The 19082-nt window shown below is 36.5% G+C and overlaps 1 protein-coding gene across 1 annotated transcript in view; it reads left to right on the top strand.

Annotated features, from left to right (window-relative positions):
• LOC104491983 (dynein heavy chain 5, axonemal-like) overlaps positions 1-19082 on the top strand; it is a gene marked incomplete at its 5' end in the record, with an annotated part of 143474 nt that overhangs the window by 52356 nt on the left and 72036 nt on the right. The window contains 11 exons of the mRNA XM_010134480.1: positions 3-190; positions 1380-1574; positions 2379-2513; positions 3523-3712; positions 5978-6195; positions 7083-7394; positions 12479-12568; positions 12667-12903; positions 13418-13585; positions 17503-17709; positions 18677-19006. Of these exons, the coding sequence (XP_010132782.1) occupies positions 3-190; positions 1380-1574; positions 2379-2513; positions 3523-3712; positions 5978-6195; positions 7083-7394; positions 12479-12568; positions 12667-12903; positions 13418-13585; positions 17503-17709; positions 18677-19006 (2270 nt within the window). The remainder of the gene's footprint in view (positions 1-2; positions 191-1379; positions 1575-2378; positions 2514-3522; positions 3713-5977; positions 6196-7082; positions 7395-12478; positions 12569-12666; positions 12904-13417; positions 13586-17502; positions 17710-18676; positions 19007-19082) is intronic.

Genomic DNA, 19082 nt, shown 5'->3' on the forward strand with positions numbered 1-19082 from the left:
AGGTTTAGCCCAGTCAGGTGCATGGGGTTGCTTTGATGAATTTAACCGCATTGAACTTCCGGTTTTATCAGTAGCTGCTCAACAGATATATATTGTACTTCAGTGTAAGAAAAATAAGAAACCTCAGTTTATTTTCACTGATGGTGATGTTGTTGACATGGACAGAGAATTTGGTATATTTCTGACTATGGTATGTGTGTGAATATGTGTAAATGACATCATTCTGAAAAATCCTATTTCACTTCTCATTGACATTTCTTTCTTCAAATCATTGGAACTGTCTGTTAGAAAATAGTGAATGCAATTTGGACAGTATTTGGTCAAATAAGAATGATTATATTTTCTCTTACCCATATTTTTAACTGGAATTAGGGCTTGAGGTATGCAATTATCATTACCTATATATTTTAAGGATTATTTAAATTGAATATTTGACAGATTGAGGCTAAACCTGACCCTCTCATATTTTTAATCGGAGTCTGTCAAAATAAAGTAGAAGTAATTGACCACTACAAGGACTACTGTAGTTGGTCTGGTCAGTATTTCACCACCTGTGAAGAACTTTTGACCACAATCCTTTTGTATGACAGCATGAAGGAAACCACCCTCACTCTGGTTCAATGGCCTCCTTAAGATTTATCTTTGGTGCCTGGGGACTGCTTCTAGCAGTGCAAGAGGCAAAGGAGGAGAAAAGTGTTAGAATACCTTAAAAGCATCTTTGTATCTCCCTCTCCTTAGCTGTAGGCTACATACCCACAGTTCAAAATGGAAGTATTTGTCTTTATTTTAAGGTTTCCTAGCTTTGAAGAGGTGTCAATTTGAAAAAGAGGACAAGTTAGTGGCATGCAAAGGCTAGTAGGAAGGCAGTTTGGAAACAGCTGGAAGAGTTCAAGAAGTTATCACTGCATAGCCAGTGACTACTCTAGTCACCGCTGAGCCCTGCAGTAGACACATGAATGACTTAGACATCTTCAGTGAAAGATCAGATCCGTTAGTTTAAATTATGGCTTGTACTGCTTAACTGACTGCACTGAAATGGTCTGGGAATGCTCACAAGGGACAGCAACCAAGACACAGCACTGGAATCCTATCCAGACCCTGGGGAATTAATCATTTAAAACAACTCCAACAAGATCTGTAAGTGGTTGCCTGTCTATGTCTGTGTGTCTTGGGCATCTCCAAATAACGTGTGTAATACGACATACTTCGTGAACTGCAGTATTTAGTCAAATGAGTAGTAATGCATAATTGTGGCATGCTTGAGTTACCCTTTGTAATCTAGCACGTGCTTCTGCTTGCCAAGTAATTATCAGAAAATATAAACCTTCCTATCCTGCTTTCATTATATAATATTTTATGCTATATTTTGCATTTTTCAGAACCCTGGTTATGCAGGACGACAGGAACTTCCAGAAAATCTGAAGGTTCAGTTTCGTACAGTTGCTATGATGGTGCCTGACCGTAGCATTATTATGCGAGTCAAGCTGGCAAGTGCTGGTTTCCGAGACAACCAAGTCCTTAGTCAAAAATTCTATACACTCTACAAACTCTGTGAAGAGCAGTTATCTAAACAGGTAGAATAAATATTTGTCCAACTGTAAGCTGTCACTGGAAGGGTATGTAGAGAATATAGCATTATAGAATATATGATTATTCTTATACTCATGAACTTACTCAATTTTTAGGGTTTTCAGATTCATGTTCTAGAGTACATGTTCCTTAATTTTTATTTTTCACACTAATGCTCTGTGGTGAAAGGGAAGGTTGGACTACTGCCTGAGTCCAAAGTTGGTTAGATACACTTCTAGGATCCACATGACTGTTGGAAGGACATGCTTCTGTTCTGAACCCAGTTGTTACAAAATCATCCACAGAGCAGAAAGTCGTTAAGAACAAAATAGAACAGATTTACACATAACAAATTGCATATGAATAATTTCAGTATGTTTCTTTATATCAGCAAAAGATTGGCCCTTTTAGTCATGAATCCCAGTACCATACGTCAAGATAGCAACAGTCATTGCATAAGCATGAAACAGAGGGTGGTCTGAAGATGTATGGTTTGTTGTTCGTGCATCTGACAAATTATAAATCTAGGAAAATAATAGAAGATGCAGCTGTGTTACAGGTGACTTGTGAATATGGTAGTCTACCATGAAAAGGGACACTTGGCAGATGTGGACATTCAACACTGGAATATATCTTCAGGATATGATAGCAATAGAAATGGAAATCTACTTGAGAAGAGGAAGTGCTGTGAAATTCATCGTATTTAAAATAGCATATTTATTTATTTAATGAATTTAGTTTTCAGCCCTCTCTTGATTTTAAAGTATTTAATCTTTGTGGTACCAATTGTGTTTATTCATTATTTCAAGGTTCATTACGACTTCGGGCTTAGAAATATCCTGTCTGTTTTAAGAACACTAGGAGCAGTGAAAAGAGCTAATCCTAAAGAGCCAGAGAAAACTGTAGTGATGAGAGTTCTACGGGATATGAACCTCTCCAAACTGGTACTGTAAGACCGGTGACTTTCCCCAAAAGAGTACTTTGCATTTTTAAGTATAATATTATGCCCTTTGAAAAGCTCTTTTTCTTCAGCAGTTGGATACATTATTTTGCAGTTTTTAATATGGTCCGTTAGTGAGTGGAGAATCAGAATACAGTTATGGTGAGAGCACTATTTGTCTTTTGAAGAGAGGAAAACAGATCAGAAGCCTTAGCTGAAAAAATCATTGGAAATACCATCAGATCCTAGGGAATGTAACCTGATTCTCTAATTTGCTATTTTTGGTTCTTCTTTCTGCCCTATCTAAGGAGAGAAAGGAAGAATAAATTGTATTAACTTTTAATAATGTCATTAAAGATCCTTCTTAATCCAGAATTTCAATTTACACATTTCTTGGGAGTCTGTTGCCTTTCAGAACATCATAAGAATTACAATGAGCGAGGTAATTGGAAGCAGCTAACGCCTCCTTGTATAGTCTAATCTTTTCCGATATTACTATTTAAAGTATTCATCTTTCTTTTTATTGCTGTGATTGAAAGGTTATAGCAGGTCTAGACTCTGTGTATTTACCTTGGGAGCCAGATTTGTGACGGAACCAATTACTCTTTCTGATGTTAATCTATTCAGTGCATTGGTACATGTATTCAAACCTATAGGCATGCTTCAGTGATTTACAGAAGGAGAAAAAAATCATAAAAAATCCAAGGAAAAATACAATTTTAATAAAACTTGCTGCCTTAAGTAAATGTGTGTGTGTGTATATTGAGCAAAACTGTATTAAGACATTAATATTTTTATAAGCTTTCAGTATTCAATTTAGAAATTACTACTTGTGACTGCATTGTGTGAAATTCACTTAATAAAGCTGTTTCATAATTTTGATATTTGCTTTGGAGAAGATAAGGTTTTCTAATGCCATCTTTTAAATGGCATATTCTTGAAGATTGTTTACAACTGGAATAAAAATTTCAATGAAATAAATAATGTATTTCCCCCTCCTTTATCCTTGACAGGTGGATGAAGATGAACCTTTATTTATGAGTCTCATTAATGACCTCTTCCCTGGAATTACTCTGGATAAAGCTGGGTATCCTGAACTACAGTCAGCCATCCAGAAACAGGCGGAGAAAGCAGGTCTTATTCATCATCCACCATGGACACTTAAACTCATTCAGCTGTATGAAACTCAACGAGTCCGACATGGTTAGCATGCTAGATGAGGTTTTGAGACTTCATAAAAGCAATGGTTTTTTATATTATCTGCTAGAGAATAAAGATTATTTGCACGAAAAATGTGTTTTAAAATTCAACAGATGTAATTTTTAAAGCCTATGTGGGTATTTTGCTAGGAAACTGTTACGACTTCTTTTTGATGCAATGTGCACATAGTGAGATTTTAGCTTTGTTGTATTACATTTTTATGGGAAATATGAGTGTGGCCTTCAGTGATTGAAATTTCTATGAAATGAGTTAAAGTGTAGAGTATACATTAAAATTCAAAACCAGCTGATTTTGTTCAGTCTTCTGAAAACATTTCTTGCCCTCAGATACAGCTCAGTCACGAAGCTCATGTTTAATGTTACTGTGAGATTATGATACTGAGAAGATTGCAAAAAATAATCTCTCAAACCTTTACTTTGATAGATTCTACCAAGCATACAATATAATTCCAAGTAGTGTGCTTTGCGTTCAATTCTGGCCATTTAAGCTGAGGAGAAATAAGCGCACCTCCCGCTGGTCCAGAAGCGTTGGATAAGATGGCCTTCAGAGATCCCTTCCAACCATTCTGTCATTCTATGAAAATACATTTTTACAGTGCACAAAAGGCTAATTAGTAAAGTTTATCCTGTCCTAGGAAGAATACCAAAGACAGCAGTAAAACTAGGTTTACAATTCATAGCTGAGTGGAAAAAAACAACCTTAATTTGAAATGTCCTTCACCTCTTTAACCTCCATCAACTAAGGTTTTTTAGTATAGTAGGGAGGAAATGTGTAAGGGAAATGTAACTAAAGGAGCAAATATTTATGAAGGTGTCATCGTATTTATTGTCCCGTTTCATGTCATACTAAGAAAACGGTAAGATTAAACTAATGAAACAAATAGAAAGAAATGCTCATTCACTTACCACAGTCTGAGACCTTAATGCCTCAAAAGTTTAGTTCGCATTTTTGGTTACACCTAAAATTCCCAGGGGTCATGCAGCTCCAATTGGCCTAATACTTGGGTGCCCAGGGCCTTTATGTGACGCATTATTGCATGGAGGGGAAAAGATGCTGTTTTTCTGACTTCCATTTGTCCTAGTCTTGGACCCTTGGATTTACGGAGAGGTCACCACAGCATTTCAAGTAATGAGGAAAAATCTGTAAAATGCAGGGCTTCCCTTGGTTGGTAAGAGAGGCAGTATGTGCAAATGAAGTGCTCGTGCATGCACACACACACATATGCATGGAGATTCAGTGCGTGGATCCTGAAATCTCTTTGCATAATGGTTTTGATTGGAATGCTGTTGAAACCAGCAGAAAGGCCATTCCATTAACATTGAGGGGCTTGGATTAAATCTCCCCATGTGTAACATACGGCATGCCTAAGTGATTGCCTGGGTGCTCAGATTGGTTTGGGGAACATTCAGCTCCCTTTAGTTTTAGAGAAAACATCGAGCGGTCTGCATTGTTCTGGATTAGGTTCGTAACTTGCATTTGTGATTGTTTGTTCCATACTTTTGTTGAAGAGGTTTTCATTGCCAACCGAGGATTATGTTGTCCAGTTGCCTTTAGGGTTAATAGAAGTTATCTAGCTCCCTTAGATGACTTTGGAAATCTCAGTTTGATTGTGCCATCTGCTTCTGGACAGACTCTGGGTCTCTTGAATACGTGATTTAGGAAACATAACTAAAAAGGATCAGTTGTAGGTGCAATTTATTGTTGAAGACATGGCTTCTTTTCCTTAGGCAATGTGTGTATACAGTGATGAAATTAAAAGTGGGTTTGCTGTTAAATGTCTTTAAGGTAAGAAAGCTGTATTAAAATGTCAGCATGGATGGATTCAGGTACATACATATTTTTTGTTACTTTTGCTTCAGAAAGATACACTTGATTTTGTGTATCATTGGGAACTACTAATTCTCATTAAATGCATTTAGAAATCACTGGTTTTGTTTACCACCAGTCATGTCAATGTCATTGCATGTGAACATCAAAAGGCAGTTGTGTTTTCCAATTAGTAAAAGGAAAAGAACTGCCTGAGGGAGGATACAGACCCACATAGGCTTGCCTATCGTAATAGAACAGACATTTATAGAGGCCTTTTAATTTAAATTCCATTCCAGTCAACATTAAGTGGAGTGAGAAACATCTTTTTTGTATTGGCTTTTGATAAAAATAGAACAATGATTATTGATGCAAAGAACCATTAAATGGTAGCATGATATTTTGACATTTCATTTTAAAACATGTTTATGTTATTTTAAGGTATGATGACTCTAGGTCCAACTGGTGCAGGAAAGACAAAGTGCATTAATATTTTGATGAAAGTGATGACAGATTGTGGTGTTCCTCATAAAGAGATGAGAATGAACCCAAAGGCAATCACAGCTTCCCAGATGTTTGGTACCCTTGATGTTGCTACAAATGACTGGACAGATGGTATTTTCTCTACATTGTGGAGAAAAACTTTAAAAGCAAAGAAGGTAATAGATGTTGTATTGTGACAGTTAATAAGGACATTTAATACTGTTTCCGTAAGGTCTAATTACCTGTCATTTACGTGAAAGATCTTCCATTATAAAACCAAATGGGAAAATACAGTGTTAGTTTTGCTTTGTGTCTGACTAGCTCAATGTATGCAAGAGTCAGATTTATGTGTATATGCCAGAGAGCACTAGGCTTTGCAAGCGCTTGAGGTTCCAGAATTAAATTGGAAAAGACTTTAAGGGTTTTGCTTACTTCTGTAAGCAGGTAGTCCTACCGTTATTACACAAAAGCTGTTCATGTTTTGACACGAGGACAGGAAAGTTAATTTTCTTCTGTCTGGTTTTATCTCATTGCCACTCTATTTCACTAATTATATCAGAGTGTAAGAGGCTTTGGAAAGATATCAGTATAGGAATTTCTCAATTCTCTTATCAAATCTGCAGATGATATTTAATGAAATAATAATTGCACTCAAATCTTCTGCAGTTTCATTCAGTTCTTACTTAAAGTGGGAAGTCTTAAGTGAAATACTTGGGTAACGACCCACAAAGACCCTGTGTCTGTGACTGTATTTAATGGGAATTGGTTTTGTCCTCCTTAATGAATGCTGGGCTGGATGATGTACTTTTGTAGAAGAAAGGGACAGCTTTATGGTTAGAATGGCACAGATTTTTATCACTATTCCTTAATATCGTTTTTGGTGTAACAAAACAAGGATTAAAATCACTGAGCAAATTATGAAAATTGCAGTTCATGCTGAGGTATTCAGCACCAAACTATGACTTATTATTCATATCCAAGGGTACATTCTCTGAGATTAAGTAAATATGTATTTTTGATCAATGTGTGTGAAGTTGCATGTATGTGCCTGTCCTTTTTTTAGGGTGAGCATATCTGGATAGTTTTGGATGGACCTGTTGATGCAATATGGATTGAAAATCTGAACTCTGTTCTGGATGATAATAAGACTCTTACTTTGGCCAATGGAGATCGTATTCCGATGTCCCCCAGCTGCAAAATTGTTTTTGAACCTCACAATATCGACAATGCTTCACCTGCAACAGTCTCTCGTAATGGGATGGTCTTCATGAGTTCTTCGGTGTTGGATTGGAAGCCTATTTTAAAGGCTTGGCTGCAAACGCTACCTGCTACGTACTCTGACATCCTATGGAATTGCTTTAATGCGGTATTTCAGGTAATTAATTCAACCACTTCAGAAAAAGAAAATTACATTTCTTATTCTTTATTTAACGGAGCATTGTTTCTTCCTAAGTGCTTTTTCGGTTATTTACTTCTCTTTATGTAATGAAATAAAGATGAAGGATAAAAAAAAAAAGAGAAAATTATCTTTAACATTAATGAAAGAGTGAAACTATAGCATACTAATACTTTGTATGCTTTGATTTGTCTGCATAGGTTAGTTGGCAATGAATTGTGAAATCCATGGTTATTTTATAATTTATTATGACAAAACAGAGATATTCTCTTTGGCTGTAATTGTTACTGCAGTTTTAGTTCTTGTTAGAATACATAAAGGGAGTGGATAAACTTCCTAGCTGTTTTAAAAGTAAAAAAAAGAAAATTGGGAAAGAAATTAAGAAATTCATTCCGGTGAATCTTTCTTAATTTCGGCTGCATCAGGAATACGTTTGGTCCATTAGTTATTTCTAAAAGACATGCTATAGTCTGAATTAATTCAGGGTAGTAATGTGCTCTGTGGTGTTCTGAAGTGTAGTGCAGGTGACTATATTGATCTCTTCTGATTTTATAATCCATTATTGTGTTCCAAAGGAGGTTTTTGAGATACATTCTCTGACCAAGTTGTGTTCAACCAATAGATCCAAAGGGAGAGTTCTGAATGGTTTTTCCTCTCCATTTGGCCTCAACATACTGAACCATTAAAAAGGTTTCATTAATACTGTGGTGGTTGTACTCATTAGTAGGTCCAAAAGCATAATCTATCCTTTTTTCAATTAGATTGAAATTCTTTTTGGTTTTTTTTTTTTTTGTAATTTTTTAAAGTAGTAGTTATTCTGTGCAATGTTTCTGCATTGTTATCTTCTGTTTTCCTCAACATCTGTAGAACAAATGCAACTCCCTTATATAACTTGCTTTCCCATTGGCTTGCTCCTTCCAGTTTACTTGTGTAATTGGCATTAGATTTCGCAGGGGTTTCTCCTGTAATCTTTTTCATCGTTGTTGCATTTTACAAACGCAGTTTTTAATGAACTTTGAGTGACATTTCAGGAACTTTATTTATAAATCATGATAAAAGCAATGATTAATATAGTTTTGGAATGCCTAGAACGTTAACAAATGTCTCCTTACAGATACTTTTCATTTCAGTGCCCGTTTACTTTAAAACCAGTATTTAACAAGCTATTAATTTTGTTCTACCTTCAAAACGTAATGATATGACATACTATTTACTGCAGCAGAAAGAGAAGCAATTTGGTAATGAATTTTAAAATATGCTTCCAAATGTATATGCAGGACAATTTGCTGCTTCTTTGCCACAATTCTATTTATATTTTATGCTACAACTTGCTCTGAAAACATAATAATAGCATTTAAGCTACCCAAGCCTGAAGCAATAGCAATAAAGTCCAGAAAAATATGTATTTTATTAGACTGAGAGATGAAAATGCAGTGAAATATGAAGTTAGTTTTGTACTGAAGGCTGCATTTGGAACTATCGAAATGTAAATGAAAGCTGTCACACTGTCAGTTTTCTTTCACTTTTAATGAGCTATCTTTCCTTTTCAAATAGTACATGTGATATAATAGTGATTTTACAGATGAAGGTAACACTACTTTTGTATTTAGATGGCTCTTTTTACAGTTATTATTCTTCACCCCCCAAAAAAACAAACAAACAAAAAGGGATAAATTCTAAAAGAAAAGTTGTGAAATAAGATTCATCAACAGTGGTAGTCAAACCCCAAACATGGTCCTTGGTGGATTTAATGCTAGTGTTAAGAAAAGCATTGGATATAAGCAGCTTACAAATACCTGATTTTTAGATGAAAATGAAAATTAGGCTATAGATGGAAATATAGAAACTAAGGAGAATCAGGATTTATGTATACCTCTGGAGACCTTTTGAATTCAATCTAAATTCAGCCAAAATAGATGTAAGACAACTGCTAAGCCAAAATAGATGTAAGACAACTCTATAGTAATTACAATTTGCTTACACTCATTATGTTAATAAAAATAGTGTTTGTCATTGGAAGTCTGCATATTGAATAAAATCATTATTAATGAAGGTCCAGCAACTAGCAATAATGTAAGAGGAAGCACCAAAGAATAATAGTTGTGAAAGGATGTATTTATTCTTTTCATGTCTATTATAAATTCCACTGTAAATCAGCAGTTTTTATATAAAAGACAGGAGGTAGGCTAAAAGCAAGGATAAATGTAAACAAAAAACAATGGAAAAAAAACCCAAAATGAACCCCTTAACACAGCCTTATTTGGAATTAAGATTATCTTTGAGTCCTTTCTATTTCTATAGGATTATTTTTAAATGGTGGTTGAGGGATTGGGCTTTCACCCTCCCTTTCCCAGCTCTTCTCAGCAATGTTTCCTCTTTAGAAGTAATTTCAAGTAAAGTCCCATCCCCACATAAAATCTCTACTCTCTTGAATTTAGAAGCTATACTGCTAGTTTCTTGTCTGTGAATGATGCTGATATCTATAAGCAACAAAAATGCTTAACTGATGGAAATAATTACCTGAGACAGTTTCAAAGAATTGAAATAATTAAAATAATTACCTGAGTGGTGTTATTTAGTTTGTCTAAGCTCGAACTAGTGATGGATGTTACAAAATGATGGAGTGACAAAATTTTGAGCATGTCTATGCATTGTTTAAATGTAGAAGTCCAGTAATTTTTAAATCACACTCACTAAAATGTCCTAAAACCAGCAGAGTGACAGATGTGACTTATTGCTCCCTCCACATTAAATCTCACTCAAATCTTATTTGGGTAAAGACTGCTATTGTCTCTGGAGCATAGACTTGAATATATAATCCAAAGAGTTTCTTAGCTTTAATATTTAAATGCTGATGTTAAAATTAATCTTACAAATATTAATAACTTTGCATTATTTAATTGTTCTTGTGCTTGTCAAAGCCCTTTGAGTACATTACAAATTTCTTGTCCTAGAGCGAATTCTACAGTCCAGTGAGTTCCACAGTAACTGTATGCTGTGCAGGAGTCTTTTATCATATGAGGTTTCCCATCTGACTACATTTTCCAGTCTCCTTGTAAGGGATAGTAAATTCCTTGCCTTTATATGTATTTGTCATGGCCAAACTCATTTTCCCAGAATCCCTGTCCAAACAAAATACCCAAAGAAGTAGTTAATTCATGCTAATTGCTGTCTTGATCTTGCATCCTTCTTTCAACCATGTATGGCTTTAAGAATGGCAGTAATGTAACATTAGTGTATATGGACCTGATTTTTTTTTTTCACAAACTCAAAGAACAAGAATTACACAAACCTCACTGGAATCATAAGTACCATAAAATTCATTCTGGTGAAAATTGGGCTTTTGAAAGTACAGACTCTTCGCTACTTTGACTCATGAAATATCTTCATTCTGAGTGTGTCAAATCAATTATTAAACAATTTGCAGTGCCCTGAGAGACATCTAGTCTATTTTACAGTTGAAGAAACTGAATCTCAGAAAGATTTAGGTTCAAATTTTAAAGGTCTTTAGACTTGAATCTCCCACACTGCTTGCAGTGCCTTACTTCCACCCATTCCTTGTGGTACTCACAACCCACTCAGTTAGTCACTTGAGAACCTGATGTACCACTGGGGGCAATCAGGCATTTTATAGGGAAACACACAAAAAACAACACACAGAGGTGGAAGCACTTTTGTTATTCAACGAGAAATAACAACAACAACAACAACAACAAAAAAAACGCCAAAACCCCAAAACAAAAAACCCAAACAAAACCACAAACCGAAAAACCAAACAAACAACAAACCTCAGGATATGTTCTAAGCCTTCCTCTTTCTATGTATGCCCACATTCAGTCTTCTTTCTCAGGCCACTTAGCTATGAGCCCTAGTCTAGATTAAGATGCTTAACTGAGATTTTTTTCTCATAACATAAATCTACATTATGTGTGTTACCCACTATTTCTAGTGAGGTGGAAATCAAGAGGATGGGTAAAAATCTTGATTCAGTCTCTGTGCCAACAAATACTCAGCACAGGGTACTTAAAGAACTTGAATGACAAAAAAAATAAAACGAAAATTGTAACAAAACTGGTGAGTATGCAGATCAGCAGCTCACTGATGTTTCAAAAATATGTGTGATTGTTTACATCTTTGGGTGACTGAATATCTTCATGGCTGTAACTTTCTCACTGACAGGACATGAGAGGCATAAATGGAAATCTTCCAAAAGTACAATCTCCCATAGTGTCCCCTGTTGTACTTTTACTTCCCAGAATGACTAGGCAGTGTTGATTTCCAAAGATAAAAAGGCAAATAGAACCCATAGGGAGGGAATTATATTAAAAACTTTTAAATGAAGGTGAAAATAGGTTATCACTTACATCAGTCTGCACTGTAGATAGCAATTGATATTTAAAAAAAAATTCTGCACTGCAAATCCCAGAGAGGACTTCACATCAATTTGAAACTTTGCTAAAGATGTTGCAGAACCCTTTGTAAAGGCAGGCATGGTAGCCATCACTATGGAGTAACCTGAGGGAAGTCCAGGTTCCATTAAAATCAATTGCAAAATTCCCTTTGGATCATGCCAAGGTTCTACATAAAACACAGTATTGGTTTCAAGAGGCACCGGTGCAGTATGGTACAGTCAGAACAGATCAAACAGATAGGAACTTATAGTTGTGAGGTTGTGCATTATATATGTATATCATTACAGCAATTCTAGTGCTGTTATCTTCCTACTACAAAAATGGCAATGGTAGATTAAAATCTCCAGTGGAGAGCACAAATGGCAGATCCCTGATGTAACTGAAAAGCAGTCATCAAATTGCTCTTCAGGAAATTGCTGTACGGAGCTGTATGAATAATTCTGAATAATTCTGCTGACTGTGGTATATCAAAGTTATTTTTCTTATATGCTATTGTTAGCAAAATTTCATGGTCTAAGAAATGACAAAAAAACATTGTTTGTAATGAAGTTTAGAATATATTTGAAATTAAGACGCTGGTCTCATCTAAGAATAAATCATACCATTGAAAGTGGTAAACAGATTCTTTAAATAATTCTTTTTCCTTTCCAGGATGTGATAGATTTTGTTTTCTCTGCTGTGGCACCAAAAATGCCAGTTTTAGAATGTATGTACATCAAACAAGCTATTGACCTCCTACAGGTAGATATGACATTCAGTTTTCCTCTCTCTCATTCTGTTATTTGTGCTGGGACATTGTTCTAGGTGGGCAGGAGTTACATATTCCATCTGCTTTGCAGGGTTTATTGTCTGACCGAAATGAGAAGCAGCTCAGCGATGAACATATTGCTCGCTTGTTCGTTTTTGCTTTAATGTGGTCAGCCGGAGCTCTTTTGGAACCAGATGACAGGCTGAAAATGGAGCTGTTTCTACGGAAGCATTCTGCAGTGAAAGAACTCCCAGCTGTGAATGAAGAAGAAACCATGTTTGAATTTGGTATCAATGCCTGTGGTCAGTGGGAACACTGGTCAAAGAAGGTTTGTACGCTGTGATATGCTAAGCTTTCTTAATGAGCATACAAGAAAGATGTGTTTGGTAAGAGGCATATTATTTCATTATTTAAAACCTCACATAATTTGATTAGGAAGTTTATCCCTACCAAATGCTCAAGAGTTTCTTTTTTGAAAGATTTTTTTTTTTTCTCCAAAATACCTTTGGCAGAGAATAGGAACATGCATTTGAAATAGCTTTGGAAGTGAGTGATGTTAGATTTGTCTGCTGTCTATCACTCTGCTATCTAAGAACTCGCAGCAGGGAAAAGCCTTCTTCATGTAATGGAGAGTAGTGGAGCGAAAATATCCCGTTAGTCTAACAGCCTTTTAGAAAAGCTTGGCAACATACTGATTGATTATAAATGGATACTTGGCTTTCAGGTAGAAAAGTTTTGCTCATGTACGTTTTGTAAAGTATGTTTGCTTTTGTGTTCTGATGCAAAATGGTTGTGTGAGCAGGTTGAAAGTCCAAAACTTTTTGCATGTCTTTCTCATGCAGGTCCCTGAATATATTTATCCTAAAGATTCAGTACCAGAATATACTTCCATTCTAGTTCCAAATGTAGACAGTGTCCGAACAGACTTTCTAATGCACACTATCATGAGGCAAGGAAAAGCTGTTCTGCTAATTGGGGAACAGGGAACAGCAAAAACAGTTATGATTAAGGTAGGTGGAATGGAAAAATATGTAATATCTTTGTATGGTATCATTGCAATAATTGACATTGGTACAAATATTAAGTGTAAGAGTAATTTGATTTTTCTTCAGATTACACACTAGCATTCTTACTGATGCATTTTGTCAGTACTCTTATGGCCTACAAGCTAAAATTCCGCATGTATCAATGCTTTAGTATAAAGGGTTCTTTTAAACTTTGCTAACCACAGCCGCAAGGTCATGTGATACATGCTCTTTCATACACTTTCTTTTCTTTTGAGACATCAAACTGGAGATTTTCTTAAGGAAATATTGATCCTTGGAAGATTTTTTTATTTCCCTGTTCTTTGTCGGTGGTGCCATATGTGAACCAATGTTTTGTACACCCTTGTCACACAGACTTTCTTCACAAGCCAAATTGAAGAGAAATAAAGAACTTCCTTCTTTACTCAGAGTGATTTTTTGGAGGGTATATTTAGTGTTTTTTATCTGTTCTTTTAATTCCTTCACTGAAAATGATATATTGTTCTTTCTGTAGAAGAAAATAATAACAGGATTGCTATTAAATTGACAAATGCATGCTTTCCATATTTTAAAATAGTGCAGGTTAATTATTTGACACTTAAAAAAATTAATAGCTTACTACAGAAGAGCCAGTAATCAAGAAGCTGAACAAACCCAGATGTCATACCAAACTTGGCATCATTTATTTGAAAAAATGCAAGTGTAGTGGTTTTCAGTGTGGTGTCTGCGATTTCCAGGGGAATCTGTAGACTCTTTGATCAATGAGAAGTAGCTAAATAAAACTGATCTACTGTTGGGGCAGCTGAATTTGACATACAGTTATCTGTATGTCAGTTATCTGTATCTGTATACCTCCACTGGAGGATTTGCAGAAGTCTTGAAATTGAAAATAGCTGAAAAACACTGGCCTGAATTGACCTTTGGCTTTCATAAAATCTGGAACGATTTTGTGTTCCCTAGCCTTGTGTTTTCTGAGCCCATAAAGCGAGTTCTTCCAATGCCAGCAGCCATTAATACTACTTTCTCATCATAGCTGTTGATGCCAATGTGCATGCCGGTGTAATGTCAACCTCTGTTCCTGGCACCAGCTGGAAAACTATTTTAGCTGAGTGAAGAGGCGTGGGTCTGGGTGGTGGTCTCGTTATTCTGCATACTGGATTTTGGCCAGATGCTGGCAACCTCCAGCCTTCAGCTGCCATTCCTGTCCCTAAAAATAATTGGAGCTGATTCTTGGGAGTAGCTTACCCATCTCTATTCTATAGAGCAGAGTATGTTCCTTGCAGAAAGGAACATAATGTCAGCAGATATTTCATCTCATTTAAGGTTAAGAGTGAAATTTAACTGCCTTCACAACTGATCCCCTTCTGCTTTCACAACTGTAGAATTTTGCTTTACTACACCTCATGGAAAAGAAATTTTCAGATATAAGCAGCTGGTTTTGTGAAAAAGTGAAAAGATTTTAATATTAAATGCTTCAGGTAGTAATCTGAATTAATCTGAAGTAGTCTTCATCATTGAGAATATATCGAATTAAAGAACTTATAACAGAGTGTTACTTAAGACCTTTACTATTAATTACTATTAATTCCTGAATTGCAAAAAATCACAAATTTAACATGGAACTGGTATGGTAGTGTAGAAAATTCTCTGACAGTTTAACTAACATAAACAAATCCCTTTAATAACCTCTTCTTTTCCAAAGATAGTTATCATTTACGTACTGTGGAGTATTACTGTTACCATGTAAAGATTCTGAAATGCCATCATGAATAAAACACAAGTGCGATTTTGAATGGTTGTGTATTCATAGTTCCAGTTGGTTGACCGTTGCCAGCTGCAAGATCTCCAGCTGCTGGTTTCCTCCCCCTCCTCAACAGGGCAGAGGTTGAAATAAGAACAGGGAGATCACTCATCAGTTACTGTCATGGGCAAACCAGATGTGACTTGGGGAAAATTAATTTAATTTATTGCCAGTTAAAAATAGAATAGGGTGGCGAAAACTAAAGACAGTACTAAAACCACCCTCCCCTCACACCTTTCTTCTTCCCAGGCTCACCTTTACTCCTTCATCCTTGACTCCTTCATTCCCTTTCGAGCAGCACAGGAGGATGGGGAATGATGGCTGCAGTCAGTCAATAACAGGTCCTCTCTGTCATTCCCTCCTCCTCACGCTGCTCCCTACTCCTATATAGGGTCCCTTCCATGGCAGAAGGAACAGACTGCTCCACCATGGGTTCCCCACGGGGTCAGAAGTCCTGTCAGAAAATTTGCTCCTGCATCAGCTCCTCTCCACAGGCCTCAGTTCCTGATAGGAACCTGCTCTGACGTGGACTGTTCATGTACTACAGCTTTCTTCAAAGCACATCCACCTGCTGAGGTCTGGGGACCTCGAGGGGCTACAGGTGGATATCTGCTCCAGTGTGGTCCTCCATGCTGAAAGGAGATCTCTCCTGGAGCACCTCCTGCCCTACTTTTTGCTCTTGCCTTGGTGTCTGCAGGGCAGTTTCTCTCACATTTTTTCTCACTTCTCTCCCTCAGTTTCCCAGCAGCATTTTTCCCTTTCTTACACAGGCTAAGTGGCGCTGGTGGGTCCATTGGAGCTGGGAGGAAATGGTGGTGTCTGGCATGGGGAAGCCCCATCCTCTTCTCACAAAGGGCTGCCCCACAGCCCCCTCTGCCAGTACCCGGGTACCAGCACCAAATACATTAGTTTTGTATAAACTGTTGGAGTCCCAAGTAGAGATCTGACCAGTGACCTGCACCAACCCATCAGCTGTCAAGAGTACTCACCAAATACAGCACTGTTGCATACTCATTGCATGTGCAGACTGCCATTTGTATGATGCCTGAGAAAAACCTACTGCTGAAGGACACCTTTTCTTAAACTGAGATCATTGTATCAACATTGTATCAATGAAATTAACAGTTTGACAATATTCATGAAAATAATTTGAGGGGGCTTAGCTGTATCCTGCTTTCCGTTGTCACACAAAGTGCATGTCTCATTGGAACTGTTCACTGAGCACATGATCAGCCATGGTACAGTTTTATTTTTCTGAGGTACTGAAACATAACATTTCTAGTCAACCTGTTTTACAGACAAGCATTTAAATGATAGTCAACTTTGTCATCATTACAGAAGAACTGAATTTTTAAAAAGAAATAATTTTGGAAATATGAAAATTTTAAAACAATTTTTATGTCCCAGGACTCTGGTTAAACAAAGTATTTCCCATGCTTGATATATGTGCCTTGGTGTGACTCCAGGGTTACATATTTTTCTTTCCGGTTTTATTATGAAACCTCACTAAGTATGAAAAGTGGAACTTTATTGCTTTAGGGCATCCTCAGCAGCTGTGGGAATTGTACGCATTCATAAAACCGAAGGATTCCTTTCTTTGTTAAGAGAGGATAACCATCAGTACGTGTGATGTAGCTGGGTTTAATTTTACACTACCATTCCTTTACACTGCTTTGGTTGTGAGATGTGACACTGTAGTGTAAACGTGAAAAATGATTTAGTTTTTCACTTGTTCCTTGCAGGCTGCTGTAATAGGTCATCACTAACAGCTTGAATTTAGAAAAACCCTGACAATTGCTAATGCAAAGTTTATTTGCATCCTGAGTTGTCACATGTCCACTTGTCGTAACACTTACTGAAGTCTGCTGAAATTTTAATACTTAAAAGCTTTATGGAAAACATTAGCAGAGTTTGTTTGAATTTCAAGTTGAAGATGGTGTATTTATCTTAAATAAACTGCTCTTTGACATTTTGAAGTTAACAGGACTGAGATTTTGTAGATGTCTGATTTTTGCAGGGCTGATGAGCACCTGCATTTCATTTTGGCTGAATTAGTCTGGAGTTACTGGTGCATTTTACTTAAAATTGGTTTATCTTGCAGGACTACACAAGCAAGTATGATCCTGATGTTCACTTGACCAAATGCCTAAACTTTTCTTCTGCAACTCTGCCAAATATGTTCCAAAGGAGCATAGAAAGTTACATAGACAAAAGAATGGGCACCACATATGGTCCTCCGGCAGGGAAGAAAATGACTGTCTTTATTGATGACATCAACATGCCTGTGATTAATGAGTGGGGTGATCAGGTAAAAGGAAAATGTTAACATTTGGGAATTGATGGTCTTACCATTGCTGCTGATGGAAATGCTAATCTGCGCTTTGCAAATATAGGAAAGTCTAGGAAAAATGTATCATATTATGGACTAGGCCAAATAATTCTACTAAAAGTAATTTCCCCAAGCCAATTTTTGCCAGGAGTAATAAGCTGTGGGTCCCAGAAGACTGGGGTCAACCTCAAGCCATTTTGTAGCTTTTAAGCCTTTTGTTTTGGTTATGTACAGAGCTTGCAGATTTTCCAAATTATTTGTATTAAGATCTGATCGTGCAAATCTAAGAAACAATCAGAGACTTTCTTTCTTCCATCCACTCTGGACTTTAAAGTACATTTATTATTACGTGAAATCTAACATCACAGTTGACTTCCATGTCTAGCAAGAGGTCTTGAGGTATTGATAAATGAATACTTATAGACCTATAGTGTGAAAATGTGAATTAAATTTAAAAAAAATACTGCTGAGAAAAAGGTAATTTTCTGTATATAGTACAGCTCTGTAATCCCATTCTCTCACTTCCTCTACACAAGTGAACGTGTGACTATACTTTGTGCACTTCTTTGGCACTATCTAAGTGCCTGTATCAATCACAATATATAGTCTGGCTTGAAACTTTAAAGCACTGGATTTTCTTAGATTGATATCATGAAAATCCAGTTGAATATCTGACTTTGTGTCCACAGCTACTTAGCACGTGAAGCTTATATGCAGCCAGTCCTCTGCATCAGAGCACTTGGTACCATGTTTCATGGCTTTATAAATTGCTGCGGTGTCTAGCAGAATACTTGAGATTAAGAAAGACAGGAGGTGTCTTTCCTTCTGTCTGCTATTTTTTTATAGTGGAGATTTCCTCTTTCCTTTTTTTAAGTTGAGAACCCTGAAACACTTAACTGCTCTATTTCTTTTTTTTTTCTTTCTTTTTTTTTTTGGTGATGACTAGATCACCAATGAGATCGTAAGACAGCTGATGGAACAGAAAGGTTTTTACAATTTGGAGAAGCCGGGAGAATTCACAAATGTGGTTGACATACAGTTTGTAGCTGCTATGATTCACCCTGGGGGAGGTCGAAATGACATCCCACAGCGCCTGAAACGCCAGTTCACCATCTACAACTGCACACTGCCTTCCAGTTCCTCTATTGACAAAATATTTCGTACAATAGCTGAAGGCTATTTCTGTGAACAACGGCATTTTTCTGCAGAAATATGTAAATTGGCTTCAGCATTAGTATCTACAACTCGAAAGATTTGGCAAGCCACAAAATCAAAGGTAAAATTACATCTGTTGAGAAACCTTTTGAAACATCTGTGCTATGACAAAGCAACAAGACTTTTGTACTGTCGTG

This window comes from Buceros rhinoceros, unplaced genomic scaffold (genome assembly GCF_000710305.1).
Source record: "Buceros rhinoceros silvestris isolate BGI_N320 unplaced genomic scaffold, ASM71030v1 scaffold3354, whole genome shotgun sequence".
In the NCBI taxonomy this organism is placed as follows: Eukaryota; Metazoa; Chordata; class Aves; order Bucerotiformes; family Bucerotidae; genus Buceros; species Buceros rhinoceros.